Raw genomic sequence first — 19,939 nt, forward strand, 5'->3', positions numbered from 1 at the left:
GTTTTCAGAGTATAGATCCTTTATCTCTTAGGTTTATTCCTAGGTATCTTACGGTTTTTGGTGCAATTGTAAATGGGATGGATTCCTTGATTTCTCTTTCTTTTGCCTCATTGTTAGTGTGTAGAAGTGCAACTGACTTCTGTGCACTGATTTTATATCCTGCCACTTTGCTGAACTCTATCAGTTCTAGCAATTTTTTGGTGGAGTCTTTTGGGTTTTCTACATATAGAATTATGTGGTCTGTGAAGTGTGAAAGTTTGACTTCTTAGCCTATTTAGATGCCTTTTCTTTCTTTTTGTTGTCTGATTGCTGAGGCTAGGACTTCCAGTACTATGTTGAACAACAGTGCTGAGAGAGGACATCCTTGTCATGTTCCTGACCTTACGGGAAAAGCTCTCAGTTCTTTCCCGTTGAGGACGATATTTGCTGTGGGTTTTTCATATATGGCTTTTATGATATTGAGGTATGTTCCCTCTATCCCTACACGGTGGAGAGTTTTTATCAAGAAAGGATGCTGTATTTTGTCAAATGCTTTTTCTGCATCTATTGAGAGGATCATATGGTTCTTGTCCTTTCTTTTATTAATATGGTGTATCACATTAGTTGATTTATGGATGTTGAACCACTCTTGAACCACTGGGAATATATCCCAGCTGGTCATGGTGAATAATCCTTTTATTTTTTAACTTTTTAAAAGGTTTTATTTATTTGAGAGAGAGAGAGAGAGAGCACAAGCCAGGGGGGAGAGGCACAGGGAGAAGCAGACTCCCCGCTGAGCAGGGAGCCCAACATGGGGCTCCATCCAAGGACTCCAGGATCATGACCTGAGCTGAAGGCAGATGCTTAACCGACTGAGCCACCGAGGCGCCCCGTGAATAATCCTTTTAATGTCCTGTTGGATCCTATTGGCTAGGATCTTGGTAAGAGTTTTTGCATCCTTTTTCATCAGGGATATTGGTTGTAATTCTCCTTTTTGGTGGAGCCTTTGTCTGGTTTTGGGATCAAGGTAATGCTGGCCTCATAGAATGAGTTTGGAAGTTTTCCTTCCATTTCTGTTTCTTGAAACAGTTTCAGAAAAATAGGTATTCATTCTTCTTTAAATGTTTGGTAGAATTCTGCTGGGAGGCAATCTGGACCTGGACTCTTGCTTGTTGGGAGATTTTTGATTACTGATTCAATTTCTTTGCAGATTATGGGTCCATTCAGGTTGTCTATTTCTTCCTGTTTCAGTTTTGGTAGTTTCTATGTTTCTAGGAATGCATCCATTTCTTCCAGATTGCCTAATTTGTTGGCATATAATTGCCTATAATATTCTAATTCTTTGTATTTATTCAGTGTTGGTTGTGATCTCTCCTCTTTCATTCATGATCTTATTTGGGTTCTCTTTTCTTTTTGATAAGTCTGACTAGGGGCCTATCATTCTTATTCTTTCAAAGAACCAGCTCCTGGGGCACCTGGGTGTCTCAGTCAGTTAAGCATCTGCCTTTGGCTCAGGTTACTTACCAGAGTCCTGGGATCAAGCCCTGAATCTTGGGTTCCCTGCTCAGCAGGGAGTCTGCTTCTCCCTCTGCCTGCCACTCCCCCTGCTTGTGCTCTCTCTCACTCTCTCTCAAATAAGTAAATAAAATCTTTAAAAAAACAAAAAAAACCCAAGCCCCGAAAGAAACCAGCTCCTAGTTTTGTTTTTCTGTCCTACCGTTCCTTTGATTTCTGTATCATTGATTTATAGGCTTTGTTTGCTGTTCTTTTTTCAGCTCCTTTAGGTGTAGGGTTAGGTTGTGTATTTGAGACTTTTGTTGTTTCTCAAGAAAGGCCTGTATTGCTACATACTTCCCTCTTAGGATGGCCTTTGCTGCATCCCAAAGGTTCTGAATTGTCTTGTTTTCATTTTCATTTGCTTCCATGTATTTTTAAAATTCCTCTTTAATTTCCTGGTTGACCCATTCATTCTTTAGTAGGACGCTCTTTAAATTCCATGTATTTGTGTTACTTCCAAATTTTTTCTTTAGTTGACTTCAAGTTTTAAAGCATTGTGGTCTTAAGATATGCACGGAATAGTATCAATTTTTTTTTTTTTTTTTTTACTGGTTGAGACCTGATTTGTGACCTGGTATGTGATCTATTCTGGAGAATGTTCCATGTGCACTTGAGAAGAATGTGTGTTCTGTTAAGATGAAATGCTCTGAATATATCTGTGTATTCCATCTGATCCAGTGTGTCATTTAAAACCCTTGTTTCCTTGTTGGTCTTCTGCTTAGATGATATGTCCATTGCTGTGAGTGGGATGTTAAAGTCCCTTACTATTATTTTATTATTATCAATGTGTTTAATTTTGTTATTAATTGGTTTATATATTTGGCTGCTCCTGTGTTAGGGGCATAAATAGAGTTGTTAGATCTTATTGGGTAGACCCTTTTATTATGATATAGTGTCCCTCTTCATCCCTTACTACTAGTTTGATATAAGGACTGCTACCCCAGCTTTCTTTTGATGTCCATTAGCATGATAAATGGTTCTCCACCCGCCCCCCCCCTTTCAATCTGGAGGTGTCTTTGTGTCTAAAATGAGTCTCTTACAAGCAGCACATTGATGGGTCTTGTTTTTCTATCCATTCTGATACCCTATGTCTTTTGATTGGAGCATTTAGTCCATTTATATATATATTTAAAGATTTTATTTATTTGACAGATACATAGCGAGAGAGGGAACACAAGCAGGGGGAGTGCGAGAGGGAGAAGCAGGCTTCCCGCAGAGCAGGGAGCCCGATGCGGGGCTCAATCCCAGGACCCCGGGATCATGACCTGAACTGAAGGCAGACGCTTAATGACTGAGCCACCCAGGCGCCCCTATATTTTATTTTTTTAAAGATTTATTATTTTGAGAGAGAGAGGGAGTGAGCAAGCATGAGCAGGGGGAGGGTCAGAGGGAGAGGAAAAGAATCCCAAGCTGACTTCTCACGGATGACTGAGCCATCCAGATGCCCCAGAGCTTTTACTTTATTTTTTAAAGATTTTTATTTATTTATTAGAGAGAATGAGAGCGAGAAGGAGCAGGGGGAGTGGCAGGTAGAGGGGGAAGCAGACTCCCTGCTGAGCAAGGAGCCCAATGAAGGGCTCGATCCCAGGACCCTGGGATTGTGACCTGAGCCGAAGGCAGATGCTTAACTGACTGAGCCACCCAGGCATCCCCAGCTTTTACTTAAAACTGTTAGATTGAATCCTGTCAAGAGTTCAGGTTAGGTGGGTATGTTGCCAGGCAAACACCTCCTGGGAGAGTTATTTGGAAGTAACAAAGTAACAGCAGAAGGTCTTGTATTTTTTTCCTCATTTCATGTGAATGGTGTTTCTCAGGCCTGGGACTGAGAGCAGCATGCGGTGAAATTAGAACTTAAAAGAGATAGGCATTTGGGAGTGTCAGGTGATTCTTAGGAAGACGTTCAGGAGCCCTTAATTAATGAGATACCTTTACTGAGGTGAAGTTTGGAACCAGGGGGTTAATCTGAAGCTCACCTGTTTCATTGCTCTGTAGCACCTTATTTGCTTTGGCGGAGAAAGAGAATCTCCAGCCTTAAATGTGTCCCCGTTTTGCAAGTGCACACAGGCGCTCCCACTAGCAAGACTGTACGAAGGCCACGTCTGCCAAGGGCCCAGAGCACCAGGGCTCGGATTGTACAGGAATCTGGGACAAATCACAGGTTGGAAAAGCGATGTGGCTGGTTCCACTGAGCCTTAGTGTAACACGGAGAAGAGGTCGGACTCAAATTCATCTTGTACGTTTCACCGAAACCACTCTGACCTCGGGGATGGTTGGATTTCTTCATGATATAACTGACCTCAAACAGAAAGTTTGTGTTTAGCATCTCCTGGTTACCCAGCAAGGCTGAGTGTTCAAAGGCTGGCTTTAAAACAGACTGGAAATAAGCGGGTGAGAGAAGCAGCTGGAGCAGGCAAGACCGTGTGAAAGAGTAAACGAGGCTGACGCACTGCGGCATATGCAACTTGCCTGGGATGTGTTTCTACAAGTACCATTTGGAGGATTTGTGGGAATTTTAACATTGGAAAAGGGTCAACATGCTTCTATTTAAAAGGAAGAATAAATTTTAGATGTGTCAATTATTTTCTCTCAAGGACCTTCAGTGGCCACCATGGAAAGACACGGAATTTAATTAGACCACAGACGGTTCCAGCCACGATAAATCAAACTGCACAGAATAAGGCAATGACAGAATGGTCTACTTCGGGGTGAGAGAATCCAAATAAATTCATCTTGCTGTAAAGAAGAGACACACAGCAATTCAAGGCTTTTGAAAAAAGCATCATTTATTTCAAAGTACAACACAAAGTTGTATTTTTAAGAAATACACATTCAATCTTGTATCCCAAGACTTGGCTATGTGCATTTCAGTTTATCTTTAAAATAAATTCAGGTATACAAATGGTACATACCTCAAGTACAAACAGCACAGAAAATGCGTATGGTCTCAACCGAATGTTTTTACATTCATTCACTGTTCTTAAAGTTGACTTACATTTCTGTAATCTGCTTTTAAACCAAGACAGCCTTATTTTAAAAAAATACTCTATTTTTCAGCACAAAGTCCTCATACATTTTTAAAATTAGATCTTGGTGCATAATATTGTGAAATTATTAAAAACCAAACTTGGTAATTTAATAAAATTGTCACATGCCAGGACTTCTGAATCAACTCAAATTATTTCCTTAGCTGTAAGTGTCAAATTTGTGTTCATACAGATAAATAAAGGATGGAAGAAGACAGGTGGTGGAAACTTGATAGCAGTTAAGGTTTTCAGATGTACAGGTCTTATTAGAGTTTGTGGCTGAGTCCAGACTTTTTTCCCTAAAAGCACAACAGCAAATCTCATATTATCATAATTGCAAGAAAGATCTGAAAGAAGCGAGTGGTACAAGCCTGCCCTGCTTGAGTCTGTTTTGCAAAGACGAGGAGGGTGGGCAGTGGGAAGCCACAGCAGTAACAGCCTTAAGAAGATGTCTCACAAACTGGCATATTATGGTCTAGACGAGGGGCCCCCACTTTTTGTTGTCGCCGCCTAATTTCAATTCTCATGAGGGAAGTGTGAGTTAGACCAAGGGTCAGAGCTTCTTCTTCCGATTGTGGGGCTCCATATCCGCCACGGGTTGTACGTCTGCCCCAGGTCATCGGCTGGGCTGGAGGTGGAGGGAGCGTGAGGAGCAGAGGAGTTTTCAGTGCCCATGAGGCCAATGCTTGGCAGTGTGTTGGCTGGAGTGGTGAAGGGCAGGGTACTGTTCAGGTTGCTGGACCAGATCGAGTTGCTGAATGGAGTGGTGGACCACAGGCCGCTGGTGTTGCCCAGGATCGACTGACAAGACAGAAAACACGCAGCACGGAGCGTCAGGACTGACCGGCACGCAGGCGGTACACTGGTGAAGCTTATGCTAAAAATCGGGGCTGGGCCATAGTTTCTTTCACCTTCTTTATTTTGAAACAAATGTTTCATACATATAGCCATCTCAGAGTCTGAGCAGATGTCTGCTATTTTAAAGAAGGGCTGGCAAACTACAGTCAGTGGGCCACCCCCAGTCCTGTCTGTTTCTGAAGTGAAAGGTCTGCTGGAACACGGCTGCACCTGCTGGTGGAGGGGGCACAGGTGACCAGATGCACAGAAGCAGGTGGCCTGCGAAGCCCAAAATAGCTACTGACGCCTGTTTTAAAAGCATCTTAACCATTCTTTAAAACTGAAGCCAGAATGATTTACAAGTAAAGACAAGCTCTGAAATCTAGGAAGGTAAAATATCTACTTTCAACCCTGCTTGTCTAGCTTTTCTGAGAATGAAGAAGGAGTCACAGTGGGATATTTTTCTGTCATAATTTTGTGAAAGCTGAAACCAGTAATTATCTTGGTAAGAATACTTTTTTGGAGCATGTTCTTGACAGAAACATTTAGCTGAAAAACCAACAACTGTACATTGGAAAAGCTCAAGCTAAAGACAGAGGTGCCCCCCCAGAAGCAAAATCAATGCAACTTTCCAGCAGCCTGCTCCTGGGGGCCCGCGGGGCTACAGCCACCCCCTGCCGCTGTCTGGCCCTCAGCCACACCTGCAGGCTGATTTACAGCTTGGGAAGAGGCTGGACTGACTTTGCTCAACTCGGAGACCTACCCCACAGGTGCTCACTTGTGCTTCCTATAATTTCCTGACTAATCACTGAAGACTATGGATGGGTCACTCTGGCAGAGTATGAAGACACAGCAATGGAGGCCGTAGAAGAACTAACCTGTCCCTTCCATGCTATCTGGCCTTTTATAAGGGCGTTAGTGCCGCATGAGTAGCAGTGACAGTAAGAGCAGTAATGATGAGGGAGCAGGTGAGGCCAAGCCCCGAATACTCACTGTGGCTGTGTGGGTCGGGGAATTGGAACTGGCTGGCCAGGAAGGGCTGGGATCCGTTGCTGGAGAGTCCCAAAGGTATGAAGGGCCACTACTAAACTCGTTCCAGCCTCTCTGGGAGGCTTGATTGCATGACCGAGATAACCCGAGTTTGCTGAAAACTTCTGCAAATAAGGAGGAAGTCAAGTCTGTATTATTGTGCCACGCTCACTCACCTAGGATAAGATGGGGCATTCACTCAGAGGCACATGTCCCCCCACCTGCTCACTCAGAGCCCCCCACCTGCTCTACCAGCTCCCACCATACCCTGGGGAGAACAGGGCAATCCCCAGAACTCAAGCACACGGCCCACGATCCGAGCTCTTTCCCCGCACCCATCACTGGATGACATCAAGTGCAAACATCCCATCACTAACATGACCGCCACTGATGCAAAGCTCACATTGCTGCCTCTAGTTCTGGACACCAAGTAAGGAGCCCAGCATGGCCAGGAGTCATCTTTCAGACACACAATCCTTTCTCGAAGTTCTTAAATAAATGCTGGGGAACACAAACTGACTGGCACTCAGGGCACTGAGCTGGCTCCACCAGACCTTTGGGCTGGTTGGGGGAGGGGGCAGAAGAGGAGACCCTTTTGCGAGCTTCTTGTGGGGCCTCCCTCTTTGTGGGCCGCTGTCCCAGGGGCTGAGTAGGCCCGGGCTCCCGAGCATCTATCTGGGAGAGCCCTGCTGCCCTCAAGTCAGCCTGCATATCTTCTACACGAAAAAACACACCTCTTAGAAATGCCTACTAAATGACAGGCTTGGGGCGCCTGGGTGACTCAGGTGGTTGAGCATCTGCCTTTGGCTCAGGTCGTGATCTTGGGGTCCCGGGATTGAGCCCCACTTCGGGCTCTGTGCTTAGTGGGGAGTCTGCTTCTTCCTCTGCCCCCACCACTTGTGCTGGCTTGCTCTCTCACTTACTCTCTCTCAAATAAATAAAATCTTAAAAAAAAAAAGACAGGCTTTCCTAGTTCAGTGTGTTTCTCCACACATAAAACTAGACCTCATCTTCCTTTCTTCTCTGTCCACAGGCTTATTAGTTACAGATCTAGTGTTAAACACTCACCACCAGTTAGGTTAAAAGAATTTCCAAAGGCCGAGAACGAATTGAGGGGTGTGAAGTCAGGGCTGCTGGGGTTGCTGGCGGGACTCCACAAACCCGAGCTGGATGTTACAGGAGGAAAACGCAACACAGAGATGTATGATGGTTAGTGGGAACAGGCCTGTTACACACGGCTTCAGACACAGCGGGCGCTGCTTCACCTGGGGGCACTCGGATACGAAAGGCAAAGGCTTCTACGCCACAAAGGATTCAGGCACAGAGAGGTTCTGAGCTCCTAGGCTACCGGAAGCTGTGAGCCTGGTTCAAAGCAAGTGTTCTGCAGAGAGAACAGGTGTTTTTTTCCCCTTATGTTTGCTTTTTGGTAATGGAAGATTTATTTAAAAAATTTCAAATCTAGGACTCCTCCCTTTTAGTACAAGGTAGGTAAAACTGGGGCTGTACCGACAGTCTTTACTGTTATTTATCTGGGAAAATGAACCAAGGCAATCGGTGCAGGTCATGGTGACCAGGGGGGTTGCTCTGGGTCAGGAGAGTGGCATCTCCAGGAATTTACTACACACTGTCTAGTACGAACTCCAGTTTCCTTCTCCTATCTCTATCAGCTCACATCCTTTCGTATCACAGACCGTGACAGGGAAGAAGGATGAACACACACCTGCCCCGCTGTCAGGGGTGGGGGCGGTCACCAGGGGAAGCACAGCAACCGGGCTTTCTGCTTCCACCCAACAGACGAGAGCTCCTAGAGGCGCCTGACTGCTGTGATGGCCTACTTGGAATCTCGGGGGAACACACGTATGGACAGAAGAAGCTAACCTTGACTTTTATCTTTCTTTTGATTAAGAATGGTCTACCGTACCTGTCTGAGCCATCGCTGTCGACAGGAGTGTGTGAAATGCCAAGGCTGCTGGAAAAATCTGTTTTGTTTGAAGAAACTTTAGCAAAGCCATTCCCGCCTGTAACAATGGACTCTGAATCAATCAAAGGCAATTCCACCGTGCCCGAAGCCCATGTGTGACAGGCAGGACACCAAGCCACTCACCTGGACTCTTGTCGTACCCGGCGGTGACTGCAGCAAAAGTGGGGTTGCCGTTCCTGCCAGGGAGTGAGGCTGCTTTTGTCAATTTGTGTTTGCTTCCATTTGGCTGCTTGGTTTTAGGGTCACTTGAAGGAAGAAGCAAAGAGAGGGGTCATTCCTCATTAGTCCAGGGTGGAGGCCCACTGGGGGCACTTGCCTTGGGTGGTGTGGCTGCCCCGGGACTGAGCCCATGCAGTGCCCTCACTGAGGCTGGGCCCAGGTTTCGACAGGGACCTGGATATAGTCCAGGGCAGCCCCCAGAGCACGGCCTGGCCTCACGTAAAATGCTCCCAGACCTAAGACTGCTGTCCGACAGGACATAAGGGACTTTGGGGAAAGGTGTGAAAACAGAAGGCCCCTAGGAAAGAGACCAGGGCAGGGATGAGCATTTAGGGGTGGAAAGGCTGCAATCCCATTTTAAAGAACACTAGATAGGGAGCCACCGGGTCGTGGGCCAAGGAGGAGAACAAGGGCTCACTGGTGGGCAACACTATGCGGCAGGGTTCCAGTCTCCAGCCCCCGTCAGGACCTGGGAAGGGGCCCAGTTCGGCAAGGGCCCCAGGCGGGGCACCTTACCCCCTGGCTCTTTAGTAGGAGAGAAAAACCAGGCAGGTCGGCTGTAGGTTCAGGCTGGGTGGTGACAGCACTGAGGCGGGCTTGCCAGGGAGGGTGTGCGGTGCTGACGGCATGCCGGCACAGGCCAAGAACTCGTTCTGGGCTCCTCACTCTCACCGGGGTTCCTGTTACACTAAGCCGAACACGGCGGGGCTCCGGGCCTCCAGGGAGGAGCGCTGTCAGGGGGTCCCGCCTGCCCGTCGGGAGGCCGCCGCCTCTGCGCACAGCACGTCCTGCAGCACCTCCCGGCGGCTGGCCGCGGGCCAGAGCCTGCCCTTGTAACCGCTCAGCTCCGCTGCCGTAAGGGCAAAATAAACGTCCTGTAAAGCCGCTTCCTCAACACCCAGGGCAGCTGTAGATCTTCATGTAATACTCAGGATGCTTACTGCCGGGCCCCGATGTGGGGGCAGCAACCCCGGGACAGGGCAGAAGCTTGTAGAGAACAGACAGGAGAGGTGGGACAGGACAGCATGCTGTGGCCACCGAGCGTCTGCACTCGAAGGGTGCAAGCATCTACAGAACTTAGTTATCTGAAGAGTGGGGGGCGGCCAGGGACCCACCTGCTGGAGCTGTTGACAACGCTGCTGTAGCTGCCCCGGGTCGAGAACGGGCAAGGTGCAGCGGGGGGGGATGGAGAGGCAGGCGTCGGTGAGGTCTGGCGTTGTTTTAAGAAAATGTCTGCGTTGAGGGTTTGCAGAGAAAGTTTATAAAGACTATCGGTAGCTGGAAATGAAAAATAAAAGGTCTCATTAATGTAGTGTTTTGATTTTTACTCTTGAAATTACTTTTGATGTTCTGATAGAATGCAGAACTCAAGTGCTTCTGTAAGAAAGTTTTTACATGTGTTGTTTAAAGGTTTGAAAGGAAAAAAGGAAGTCCTGTGTCTCTGTGCAGCATGAGGCTTTCCGATTCACTGGCATGACTCCTCTCTCCTCGGTGCTCTGCTGCACCCTCCTGGGCAGGTTCTCCCACCTCACGCTGGGAAGGCGGCTCTTCCTCGTTCTTCAGGGACGGGCAGGGAAAATCAGTGTTTGGGACGGGAAAGAGTCCCTGTACTTCCACCCAGGCTCACACCTGCAGCAGGTGCAGGGCGGAGGGCGGAACCATCCTGAGACCTATAGCTTGACCCTGCCCTGCACTCCGCGGGCACGCCTGGGGTGCTGCCACCCCACTCCGCTTCACAAGGATACGAGCTCCTACAAGAGTCCTACTGCCCTTCAGGATAATGTGTACACAGCTGTTTGAAAAATTTAAAACAGAAAAAACTTGTGAAATATTTATCCCGCACTAAGAGGAAACACACATAACTTCTTTCAGAAAACGGCATCATCATCTGGCGCATCCACCAGCGAGGTGGTATCCTGCCCCAGCCACTGCGGTCCAAAGAGGTGTAAGGAAGGCGCTCTGGCCTCTGCAAGCTCAGTCTCCATGGGCTCCCGGGGTGTGAGGCTGGGCACCTACCCACAGTTATCCTGGCCCAAGCGCCCCGTCTTGTCATCCTCCTTTCCCATCCCTGCCCAACACAGCCCTTCCACCTCAGCACATTCCCACCTCATCCCTGCCTGACGGCCCCTCCTGCCCCATGCAAGCCCCGTCTACAGTGAGGACAGCCTGCTCTACTCCCATTTTCTGTGTCTGTTTCATCTCACTTCCAGAAAGAACTGAAGCCTGCTCAACACGGTGGTTCCACTTCTCTCTCCCCCACCCCCGTGGTTCTCCCCAAGCCCCCAGGGCTCTGGGGCTAGATGAAGCTGCATGTTCCTTGGCTGTGTCAAGGCAGCAGATACGGCACTGCCGTGCTAAGCCCCCTTCTTCTCGAAGCCCAAGCTAGCTGTTCATTCCCCATCTCCAGTGCCACTTTGCACCTACCCACCTACCCCAGGATTCTGACATTCCTCAGGGGTGCTGGCCCCTTATTCCCCATCCTTGTCTCTGCTCCACCAGCTCTCACCCTTGAGCATGTGGCTAATCCCTTTCTTATATGCTCTGTAGTCTGCTGACGCGATGCCCATGTTCAGGACCCATCTCCACCTTTTGGCCTGCCTCGGAAGCCCCTACAGCACAGTGTGTCTGATATCACCTCTACATGGTAGGGCCATTATTTGTACAACTGTCCTAATCCTTCCCTAGCCACCCCTTGTATGACACCTTCTCTGACTCTCCCCTCACTCCCAAGAAGTGAGCTGGGAGCTGTCCACAGTGGGGCGGCCGCACTCTGCCTTGTGGTGCTTGCTCGCCCAGATGCCTGTCCTGGGGGAGCATGCGCTGCATCCCTTGGTGGCTCTCCTTTAGTGGGATGTGTTTCACTGGGCCCAGTAGCTGCAGAAGCACTTAGTAAATGTTGGAATGCAACACGGGAAGTCAAGAAAAGTCAGAAAAAGACCTCATGGACTAATGCTTGAAGTAAGAAGAGAAGATGGGGGGGAAGGCAGGAGGTGACCAAGAATAGCATAGGGCATGTGTAATTAGAGAACTTTTCTACTTGCCTTTCAATAACCCCTTGGATTTGTTGTCTTTTAAAGTCATGACATTATTCCAAGACAATTTTCTCAGCATCTCCTATGGGCACAGGGCACCATGCTATAAGGGGTGCTGCCTGGGGGTAGAGCGATCTCTCCACATGGATTCCCAGCGAGGAGCGGGCTTGCAAAGCCCTGAGTCAAAGATGCTTTAGCCCAGTGGGAAGCCTAGGAAGTGAAGCACTGCTAACAGAGGGTTTGGAGGCTAGAGGTCTCAGCCAGATCAATTATCAGCAAAGGGTGGAGAAGGGAGAAAAGATAAGAAAGCAGGGGTAGAGGAAGTGTATTAGACTGATTCTTAATGGTTTCATGTAGCAATTTTGTGTATCTAGTGGAGCCCTGTAGAACTTTCTAGTAAGGCTGGTGGAGAGAGCAGAGAGGTTACAGGATGTGGGACCAGGGTAAGATATTCCTTGGCTGGAAAAGCACAAAATAATTACGCAGATGTGGGCCTCGGGGCGAGTACACACTTTTCCCAGTGGCAAAGCCATCTAGCTGTATGACAGGGAGCTCTGCCCTGAGGCACTGAGCTCTTGGAGACATCGGCTGGCCTTCTTGGATGGGCCTGCGGAGGAAACAGAGGCCTGCAGCATTCTGCTTTCCAAACATTTTCTTCTCCAGACCATTTGCCTGGCATTTCTCACATTCCTCCCCTCCTGAGGTGTGGAGCCAAACTCACATGGGGTTGGATCTGGTCTTTTTGTCCTCCATCCCAAAGGAGTGATGCCAGCATGTTCCTCAGGCGCCACTTCGTGGTAACGCTGTCACAGCTAGCTATCTGGTCTTGAAGGCTGTGTCCAGTTGATGTCCCCTCTTTCCTGTACCACGTGTTGTTACTCACAGCAGCAGAGCTTATGCTGACTTTACTGGGCTGCACACAACCCTATGAAACTGGCTCCCTGGGAACCCTGTCTCCCCAAAGCTGAAAACCTCCCTGTGTGGCAGAGGTGATGTTTGTTTTAATATAGAATGGCCCAAATCACAAAGAAGCCAAGGACCAGTGTCCAGCTGAAACCTGAGAGGGGAATCTAAGGAACAAAAAGCATTCAGCCTAGACACCGGGACTACTGAGAGATTCATTCAAGATATCTTGAATGACCAGGGATTTAGGTTTGTATCTCATCCCAGGCAAAATATAGTATTAAAAAGGGCCAGAAGGTCTCAGGGCAAATAGGGGGCCTACAGGTTTTAACAAAGAAAGCATCTTTTTCCAGTGAAAATGTAAAAGGCGCCATGCTTTATGTACACCGCACCTGGATTTCCAAGTTCTCTTCCTCATTCACCTTACTGAGGGCTTCAATCACCCACTCTTCATTTAAATCCCACTTTGCCCCAAACAATCTTTTGTTCAACTGTGTTTTTCCCTTTGGCACAAACTGTCTAAGTGTGAGTTCACTCTAACACCGTAGATGAATCAGTCCTCAAGCTGGTCCTCTCTTGACCCCAAATCCCTATAATTAGGCCCCTCCTTTGGCTTGTCTCTGTTGTCTTCTATTTTGGGTCCTAAGTATCTATGGCGAGGACCTCTATCTTATTTTAGTAGCCTGTGCTACTGTCATGATTTACTGTAGGCCAAGTCTGACAAACAAGGTAAAGAAGCTAGTGAGTAAAATAATGAAACCTTCACACAGGTTGTTTATGTAAAAGATGTGGGTCAAATTGAAGGAAGACTGAATTTTTACAAAAATGATTATTACACTGTAAATGCATGGGGAACTAGTCAGCTAAAAAATGGCTGAGTTAATGATTTCATAAAGAAGTATTTCTTTGGATGATTCACCGCTCTAGACAGATCTTCCCATTTTGTACATTGGGAAGTGGTGTGGTCTACCAGCTCTGGAAAAAGAGCCCTCATGTGAACTGTCTACTGGTTTCTCTGGTGTAAACACTCCCCCCCACGGGCCAAACAAGCTACGACACTTTCACCAATGGCAGACTACTGAACAATGGGCTTTGGCTGGCTGGTACAAGTGGGCTCCAGCAGACCACAGATGCCAGGACTCCTTTTAAAGCAATATGTCCCGTGGAGTCTTCCTGCCCAGAGTGGGGCACCATGGTTTCTGAATTCCCATACTTACAGCTGCCGGGTTTGTGAACTGGCACGGAATCCCATTCTGGTGGTGGAGAGTCTTTTTCACCTTCTGAGCTACTGGTGTTGCCTAGTTCTTGACTATTTGGGAGGAATTTCGCTAGGGCAGGTGGCCTGTTTTCCACTAACTTATTTGTACCTGCACAAAAATCAGGAAAAAAAAAAATCATTAATGGAGGATAATTCCTTTCTTTCAGGTCTGTTTCAATGAACCTTCTAATGAGGATGAGAACACCACCGTAGCCTTTTATAGGACTGATAACTACTAATCGATTACTGGTAACTCTCAATAATTACTAACACAATGAATCATGAAAATATCCATATGGTGAAATGAAAATACCTTTTGTTTTCTGGGAATTTCGGGTTTTGGATCCACTTGTCAGTGCAGTTGCAAGAGGAATCTTGGTTGGGAGATTTCTGCGTTGTTTACTTTCCAATGGGGGGGTATAAGGGAGCTCTAAAGAACTGAAAGACAATCATGGATGGAAAATTCAAATTTATGCCTTTGTTTTGGAGCAGAGAGTAGAAGTCACTGATCATGCTATAATCTCCACTGCATATGTTTTTCTAATTGGCTTCCTCAGACACTATGTAGTCATGGTCCTAACAACACTGATTGCTTTCCAAATGTTTCCAAGACTGTTCAGGAGACTCAGCACTTGCAGATTTATGCTTTGCTATTCTGAGTGCTGACAACGAACTGAGGTCCATTACTGGATACTATGGAATGGGTTAGAGCACCTACCTCACAGAGTATGTATAAAGCCTTTAGCACAAACATGCTGCTTTGGGGGCTGCTGAATGCAGTCATTTTGCTTGTGAATGAGTCTTTTCCAGCGTCTGGACTACTAGTGGGATTCTTGAATGTGGAGATTCTGAAAGGTCTCAGACTTAAAATGTCCAAGGGTCTGCACATTTGTCTCATAGAAACCATGAAATGAACCAGGGCTAAGTTCCTGGGTTGCTTTTGAAAATCCACTAGCCCACTGCAGGGCAGCAGGACTGAGCGATTTGCCTAAGCTCTAGGGTGAGTAGGGGAGATGAATCTTCTTCTTTATTCTTAGACTCAAGGTTAACCCTGGGCAAAAATTTAAGTATTATTTTTATTTATTTAGAGTGTATATGTGTTCTAATAGATTTAGAGGTAAGCTTAACATAATAAACATGTATAAGAAGAACTAATTAGCTCTGAACTTCCTGTCCAAGGCAAAATGGGAGGCATGCTGGGCTATTTTAAGCTTCCACAGCCTGATGAAGAGAACATTAAAATTTGCTGGGAGAGAAGCAGTTTCTAAGAGAAATGGACAGATGACCTATAGAAGGTGGCAGTGTGAGCAATGTCATTTTGCTCGTGCCATAAGGACATTCTTTACAAATTTGCTTCTGTAATGGCCACCAAGATCAAGTAGTAGGCTTGGGAAGGCCTCTGACAGGAGCTAAGCTAACATGGTCCAAGAAGGGCATTTTCCGGTGAAGGCTGAGACATAGCTGACAGAAACTGGTGGCCCCTTGCGAGAATTCTTCCAAAAATCATCAGTGATCTCCACCATTCTCCTGGTGATGGCCAGAAAGCTGTCGGTTCAAGGCTGAGCAGACAGCTTCCTTTTCATTAAAAATCTGACAAAGTTTACTGGCTGACGTAGATGTTCTAAAACGGGTGCGTCTCCAACACACCACTCTGGCCTCCCCGAGCCTATCCTTCAGGTTATTTTTTATGCACCACATCATCTTCCTTCTGCTGCTACTCCAACTTCTCACTCCTAGAAGGCAGCCAATTTCTGCTAGGTTCTGGGACAGGGACAGCCCACTGTACTAATTCACACCAGATCTCATAGGTCAGAATGGTTCAAACCTTCCAGATGACAGAATAATACATAAATATTATTAATGATATAAATAAACACATTTTAACATAGGCTATTTACAAATATTTATATGGTAGTTGGTTAAAGGTCATTTTCTTTTCTTTCTTTTGTTTCTCTATTTCACATATTTTCTATAATAAATAGATACTATATTCAGAATTAGTAAAAGAGCTAACCAAAAACCCAAAGGGCTCTGTTAACCCAAATAAGTAGAATTTTTGGCAGGTTAACAAACCAACGTGAAAGCATTCACTGTATACGGGCAAGAGTATTAATGCTACAGTTTTATAAATCTTCCATGTCCTTCAACTTCTGATTGACAGTGTTATTTAAAAACTCCATTTAAGGGGCGCCTGGGTGTCTCAGTCGTTAAGCATCTGCCCTTGGCTCAGGTCATGATCCCAGGGTCCTGGGATCGAGCCCCGCATTGGGCTCCCTGCTCGGCAGGAAGCTTGCTTCTCCCTCTCCCACTCCCCCTGCTTGTGTTCCCTCTCTCGCTGTGTCTCTGTCAAATAAATAAATAAAATCTTAAAAAAAAAAAACCTCTATTTAAGAAAAAACAACAACAAAGGCTCCCATGAAACAGACACCCAGCCCTCTGGGGGTGGTGGCAGAGGTGGGTGTGCAGTTATTTTTAAGTCATTTATAAGTATGGGGGGTGGGGGCTATTTATACAAAGCATAACTCTGTGCCACTGTAAAATTAGTTGGTTTTTTAAGAAAAAAGGTGTCAGACAACTATTTTATTTTGCTGATTCATACTGTCCAAAATTAAGCTGGATGATCTTTATCAAGAAACCTTTTTTAAAGGCTTCTGAGTAAAATAGGTAAGAGCCTACTTAATTTAAATGATTCTTTCTAGAAGGGAAAAACCTTTGGTTTTTCAGATCTGGTGGTTCAGATGCCAGGCTTTATTTTTGCTCATGTAATACACAGTCTATGCCCCTGTCTGGGGAAGGGGGAAGGCAAAGAGCTGAAGCCAAGGTGAGGGCTTTCCCAGTGCTCTCGGGTCTGGAGGCCAGGGTGTGAAATGTGGTGCCCACGGCCCTGAGGTGAGTGTGCTGTTAGAGCAGAGTAGTAGAGAGTACAATTATTCTATGAAGACTTTTTTCCCCCCTCATTTTAGATTATTACATTCAAGTCATGTAGTCATGTAAAGTGTTGATGAATAAACGGACAACTTCTATGGTGTCGAAGCTGGCCAAGATGGATTGACCAGGTCTCTGCGATTGCAACACTATGCTCCACACTCCCAGGAAATGATTTTTTGAAATGAACTTGTGGGAGTATGGTAGGATGTGGCTACACAGGCAGAGACCATGACTGAGACACTGCTCTGGCTTTATCAACACCTATTTATAAGAAAACAGGTTCCTCAACATTTCAGGATTGGGTCTTATAGCCTAGAGATAACATAACATCCCAATAATATTGACAATATTTAAAGACTAATTTTTGATAAAGCAAATGTGAACTAAGCCCACAGATTTTATTAATCTTAGAATATCAGTGTTTTGGCTTACTGATATATGGAACAGACATTTATTCCCAATCACATAAAGCTTTCAAAAGAAGATGATAATACATATATGCCTTATTAGTGGTATCTCTTTTTAAGAGTGTATTTATACCCTTCAGATTGTAGAACCATAGAGTAACACACAGCATTTCTGAGGTGACAGGAGTTTTGGGTACCACTAATATTAGGACTGGCAGTGATTTTACCTGAGTGACAGACTGTCATAACTCAGTGTAGACAGAGAGTGGCTCTATTCAGAGAGGTCACGTTTCTGGTTATTAAAAAAGCCAGTCTTTGTATGATCTCCCTGATACATGGAATTTAAGAAACAAAACAGAGGATCACAGGGGCAGAGAGGGAAAAATAAAACAAAATCAGAGAGGGAGACAAACCGTAAGAGACTCTTAGTAAACAAACTGAGGGTTGCTGGTAGGGGGAATAGGGTAACTGGGTGATGGACATTAAGAAAGGCACTGGGTATTACATGAGACTGATGAATCACTGAACTCTACCTCTGAAACTAGTAATACATTATATGTTAATTAACTGAATTTAAATAAAAAATAATAAGAGAATATATGGTCTACTCCTTGTGAAAACAAAAACAAAAACAAAAAAGTCTTTGTTTAACTCCATATTTGAGTGATGTACTAATGAATTCTGACTCTTTTAATACTTTTATCCAACTGAGTTTGGGAAAACACAAAACAAGATTGGTGAGTTTAAAGAGATTAGATTAAGGAGATCAGAAGAGTAAGGTTGCATATGGATTTCTCCAGTTACAAAAGACAATTTTAAAAGACAATTCAGAGGACACTACTTAAACCGTCTTGCTGGTAACGATTTTTTCTCTTAACTATGTACCAAAGGACATGATTATCCTTATAACTGTCCCTTGACAGAGAGCCAGTAGAGAACGGGCTCCTATAGCTTTCTGTTAACCAGAGAACTCGAAATCCGTACAGTTGGTGGCATTCAAGGAAATCTTTTATAAAATGTTCAAAATCAAATCTGCTAATGGTCAACTTATTTTATAAAAAAAAGTCAGAATACTGTAGAACAGGAAAAGGGATGAGGGTAAAAATGAACATGTGGTATTTGTATAAAAAACAGTATGTCTCTGAGCTCAGGCATTGAGGCTAATACACAGTGCAGAATGGGTAAAAGTCCCCTGTGGAATGGTTTTGCTATGGTAATTCTGCTAATGGTCAGTTTATTTCATAAAAATTTGGAATATAACAGAAGTCAGTGGAAAAGAGATGAAGGTAAGAATTAACATGTACTATCTGTTTTAAAAAATTATGTCTGACAGCTCAGGCATCAAGGCTAATCATGCAGATTTGGCAAAAGTCACCTACGGAATGGTTTTGTTACGATAATTCTTAGAAGGTTGGTTTTTAAATTTGTGATAAGAATTACAGCATGATTGTCTATTCTCACAAGATCTCCATGAAAACTACGGTTTTTCGTAATTTGTATTTTTTAGCCCCATTTACTTAAGAATATCTGATTAATCACCTAAGCCTGAAAAAGACCTAGAAGAATAATCCCTAATCACTAGAGTATTACTCCAGTCCTGGGGTGCCAGAATGTTGTTAGCACTAATTAGTGCCTCAGGTTGATTTCTCTCAGGAGAGATCCAAGTGTATCAACCATTACTCCACTTGACATTGATTCTAGCTGGGTCAGATTGTTCGCAACAAACTGTGGGATTGGATCCAATAACAATTTGCACATAAGAGTGAATTTTAGGTATAAATATTCCATTAGTAATTAATGACTGCCATATGCTGTATTATTTCATAAATTCGGGGACGAGGTTTCATTTCACTATAGTTAACACCTAATTTCTCAGGAGCTGTTGGTTCTATGGAAGACACTGCCTGTGCCTGAGTTAAGCCGTCTAGGGAAAGACTCCAGTTTATTGGTGTTTCTGGAAAGCTCACGTATTAGTCCCAGAATCAGAGTAAAACTGATCTTCCAAAAATGTAAGGCCAATTCGAATGATAACAATGCTTTCCTTTAGTAATTTATACCCAATTCCTTCAACTTCCTAGGGTCAATGTGCACTTATCACACAAGAAGGTAAATATCAGCTTACATGCTGATGGCCATTTTATATGATCAACTATGAAGGGCATGGACAATGCTAAAACTAAAATTAGCTTATTTGGTAGATCTAAGGTTTAATGAAAGTAACCTTAGTTAATGACCTAACAGTTCAACTCCTTCATTTACTTGAGGAAACATTCTGCAGCAAGCCTTCCCTGTGGGGCCCACCGGAATCCTGTTCCATGGTAACTGGAATGGAGTTATTTCCTAGTTAATTCTTGTTGATAGAGGATATCTGCCCTGAGTTTTTTTTTTTTTTTTTTTTAATGAGAGAGTGAGAAAGGAAGAAGGGGAGGGGCATAGGGAGAGAGAGGGAAAGAATCTCCAGCAGACTTCCCGCTGAGCGCAGAGCCCGACTCCGGGCTTGATCCCAGGACCCTGAGATCATGACCTGAGCTGACACCAAGAATTGGACACTTGACTGACTGAGCCACCCAGGTGCCTCTGCCCTGTGCATTTTTCAGGTAAGAATACATTTTTTCAAGTTTTATGGCACAAAAGTCTAGAACCCAATTGCAGCTCTAGGTTAGTGAACAGAGTCAGAGCTCTTTTTGAGAAAAGTTATGCTCCTACCTGTGGTTAAACCATCAAGGTCACCTTTGTACAGAACTGGAATCGCTCTCTGCCTGGGAACAAATTACCCACCTAAAATT

General features: G+C 45.2%; 1 protein-coding gene across 1 annotated transcript in view; it reads right to left on the reverse strand.

Moving 5' to 3' along the window:
* Nucleotides 1-4,254: 4,254 nt before the first annotated feature.
* Nucleotides 4,255-19,939, reverse strand: part of TMEM131 (transmembrane protein 131) — a 239,251-nt gene continuing 223,566 nt past the window's right edge. The window contains exons 34-41 of the mRNA XM_032397376.1: nt 14,132-14,256; nt 13,778-13,927; nt 9,741-9,903; nt 8,530-8,651; nt 8,347-8,443; nt 7,494-7,591; nt 6,390-6,550; nt 4,255-5,360 (exon numbers count right to left, since the gene is read on the reverse strand). Of these exons, the coding sequence (XP_032253267.1) occupies nt 5,076-5,360; nt 6,390-6,550; nt 7,494-7,591; nt 8,347-8,443; nt 8,530-8,651; nt 9,741-9,903; nt 13,778-13,927; nt 14,132-14,256 (1,201 nt within the window). The 3' untranslated portion in view covers nt 4,255-5,075. The remainder of the gene's footprint in view (nt 5,361-6,389; nt 6,551-7,493; nt 7,592-8,346; nt 8,444-8,529; nt 8,652-9,740; nt 9,904-13,777; nt 13,928-14,131; nt 14,257-19,939) is intronic.

The sequence above is a fragment of the Phoca vitulina genome, unplaced genomic scaffold, assembly GCF_004348235.1.
Source record: "Phoca vitulina isolate PV1807 unplaced genomic scaffold, GSC_HSeal_1.0 scaffold98, whole genome shotgun sequence".
Classification (NCBI taxonomy): domain Eukaryota; kingdom Metazoa; phylum Chordata; class Mammalia; order Carnivora; family Phocidae; genus Phoca; species Phoca vitulina.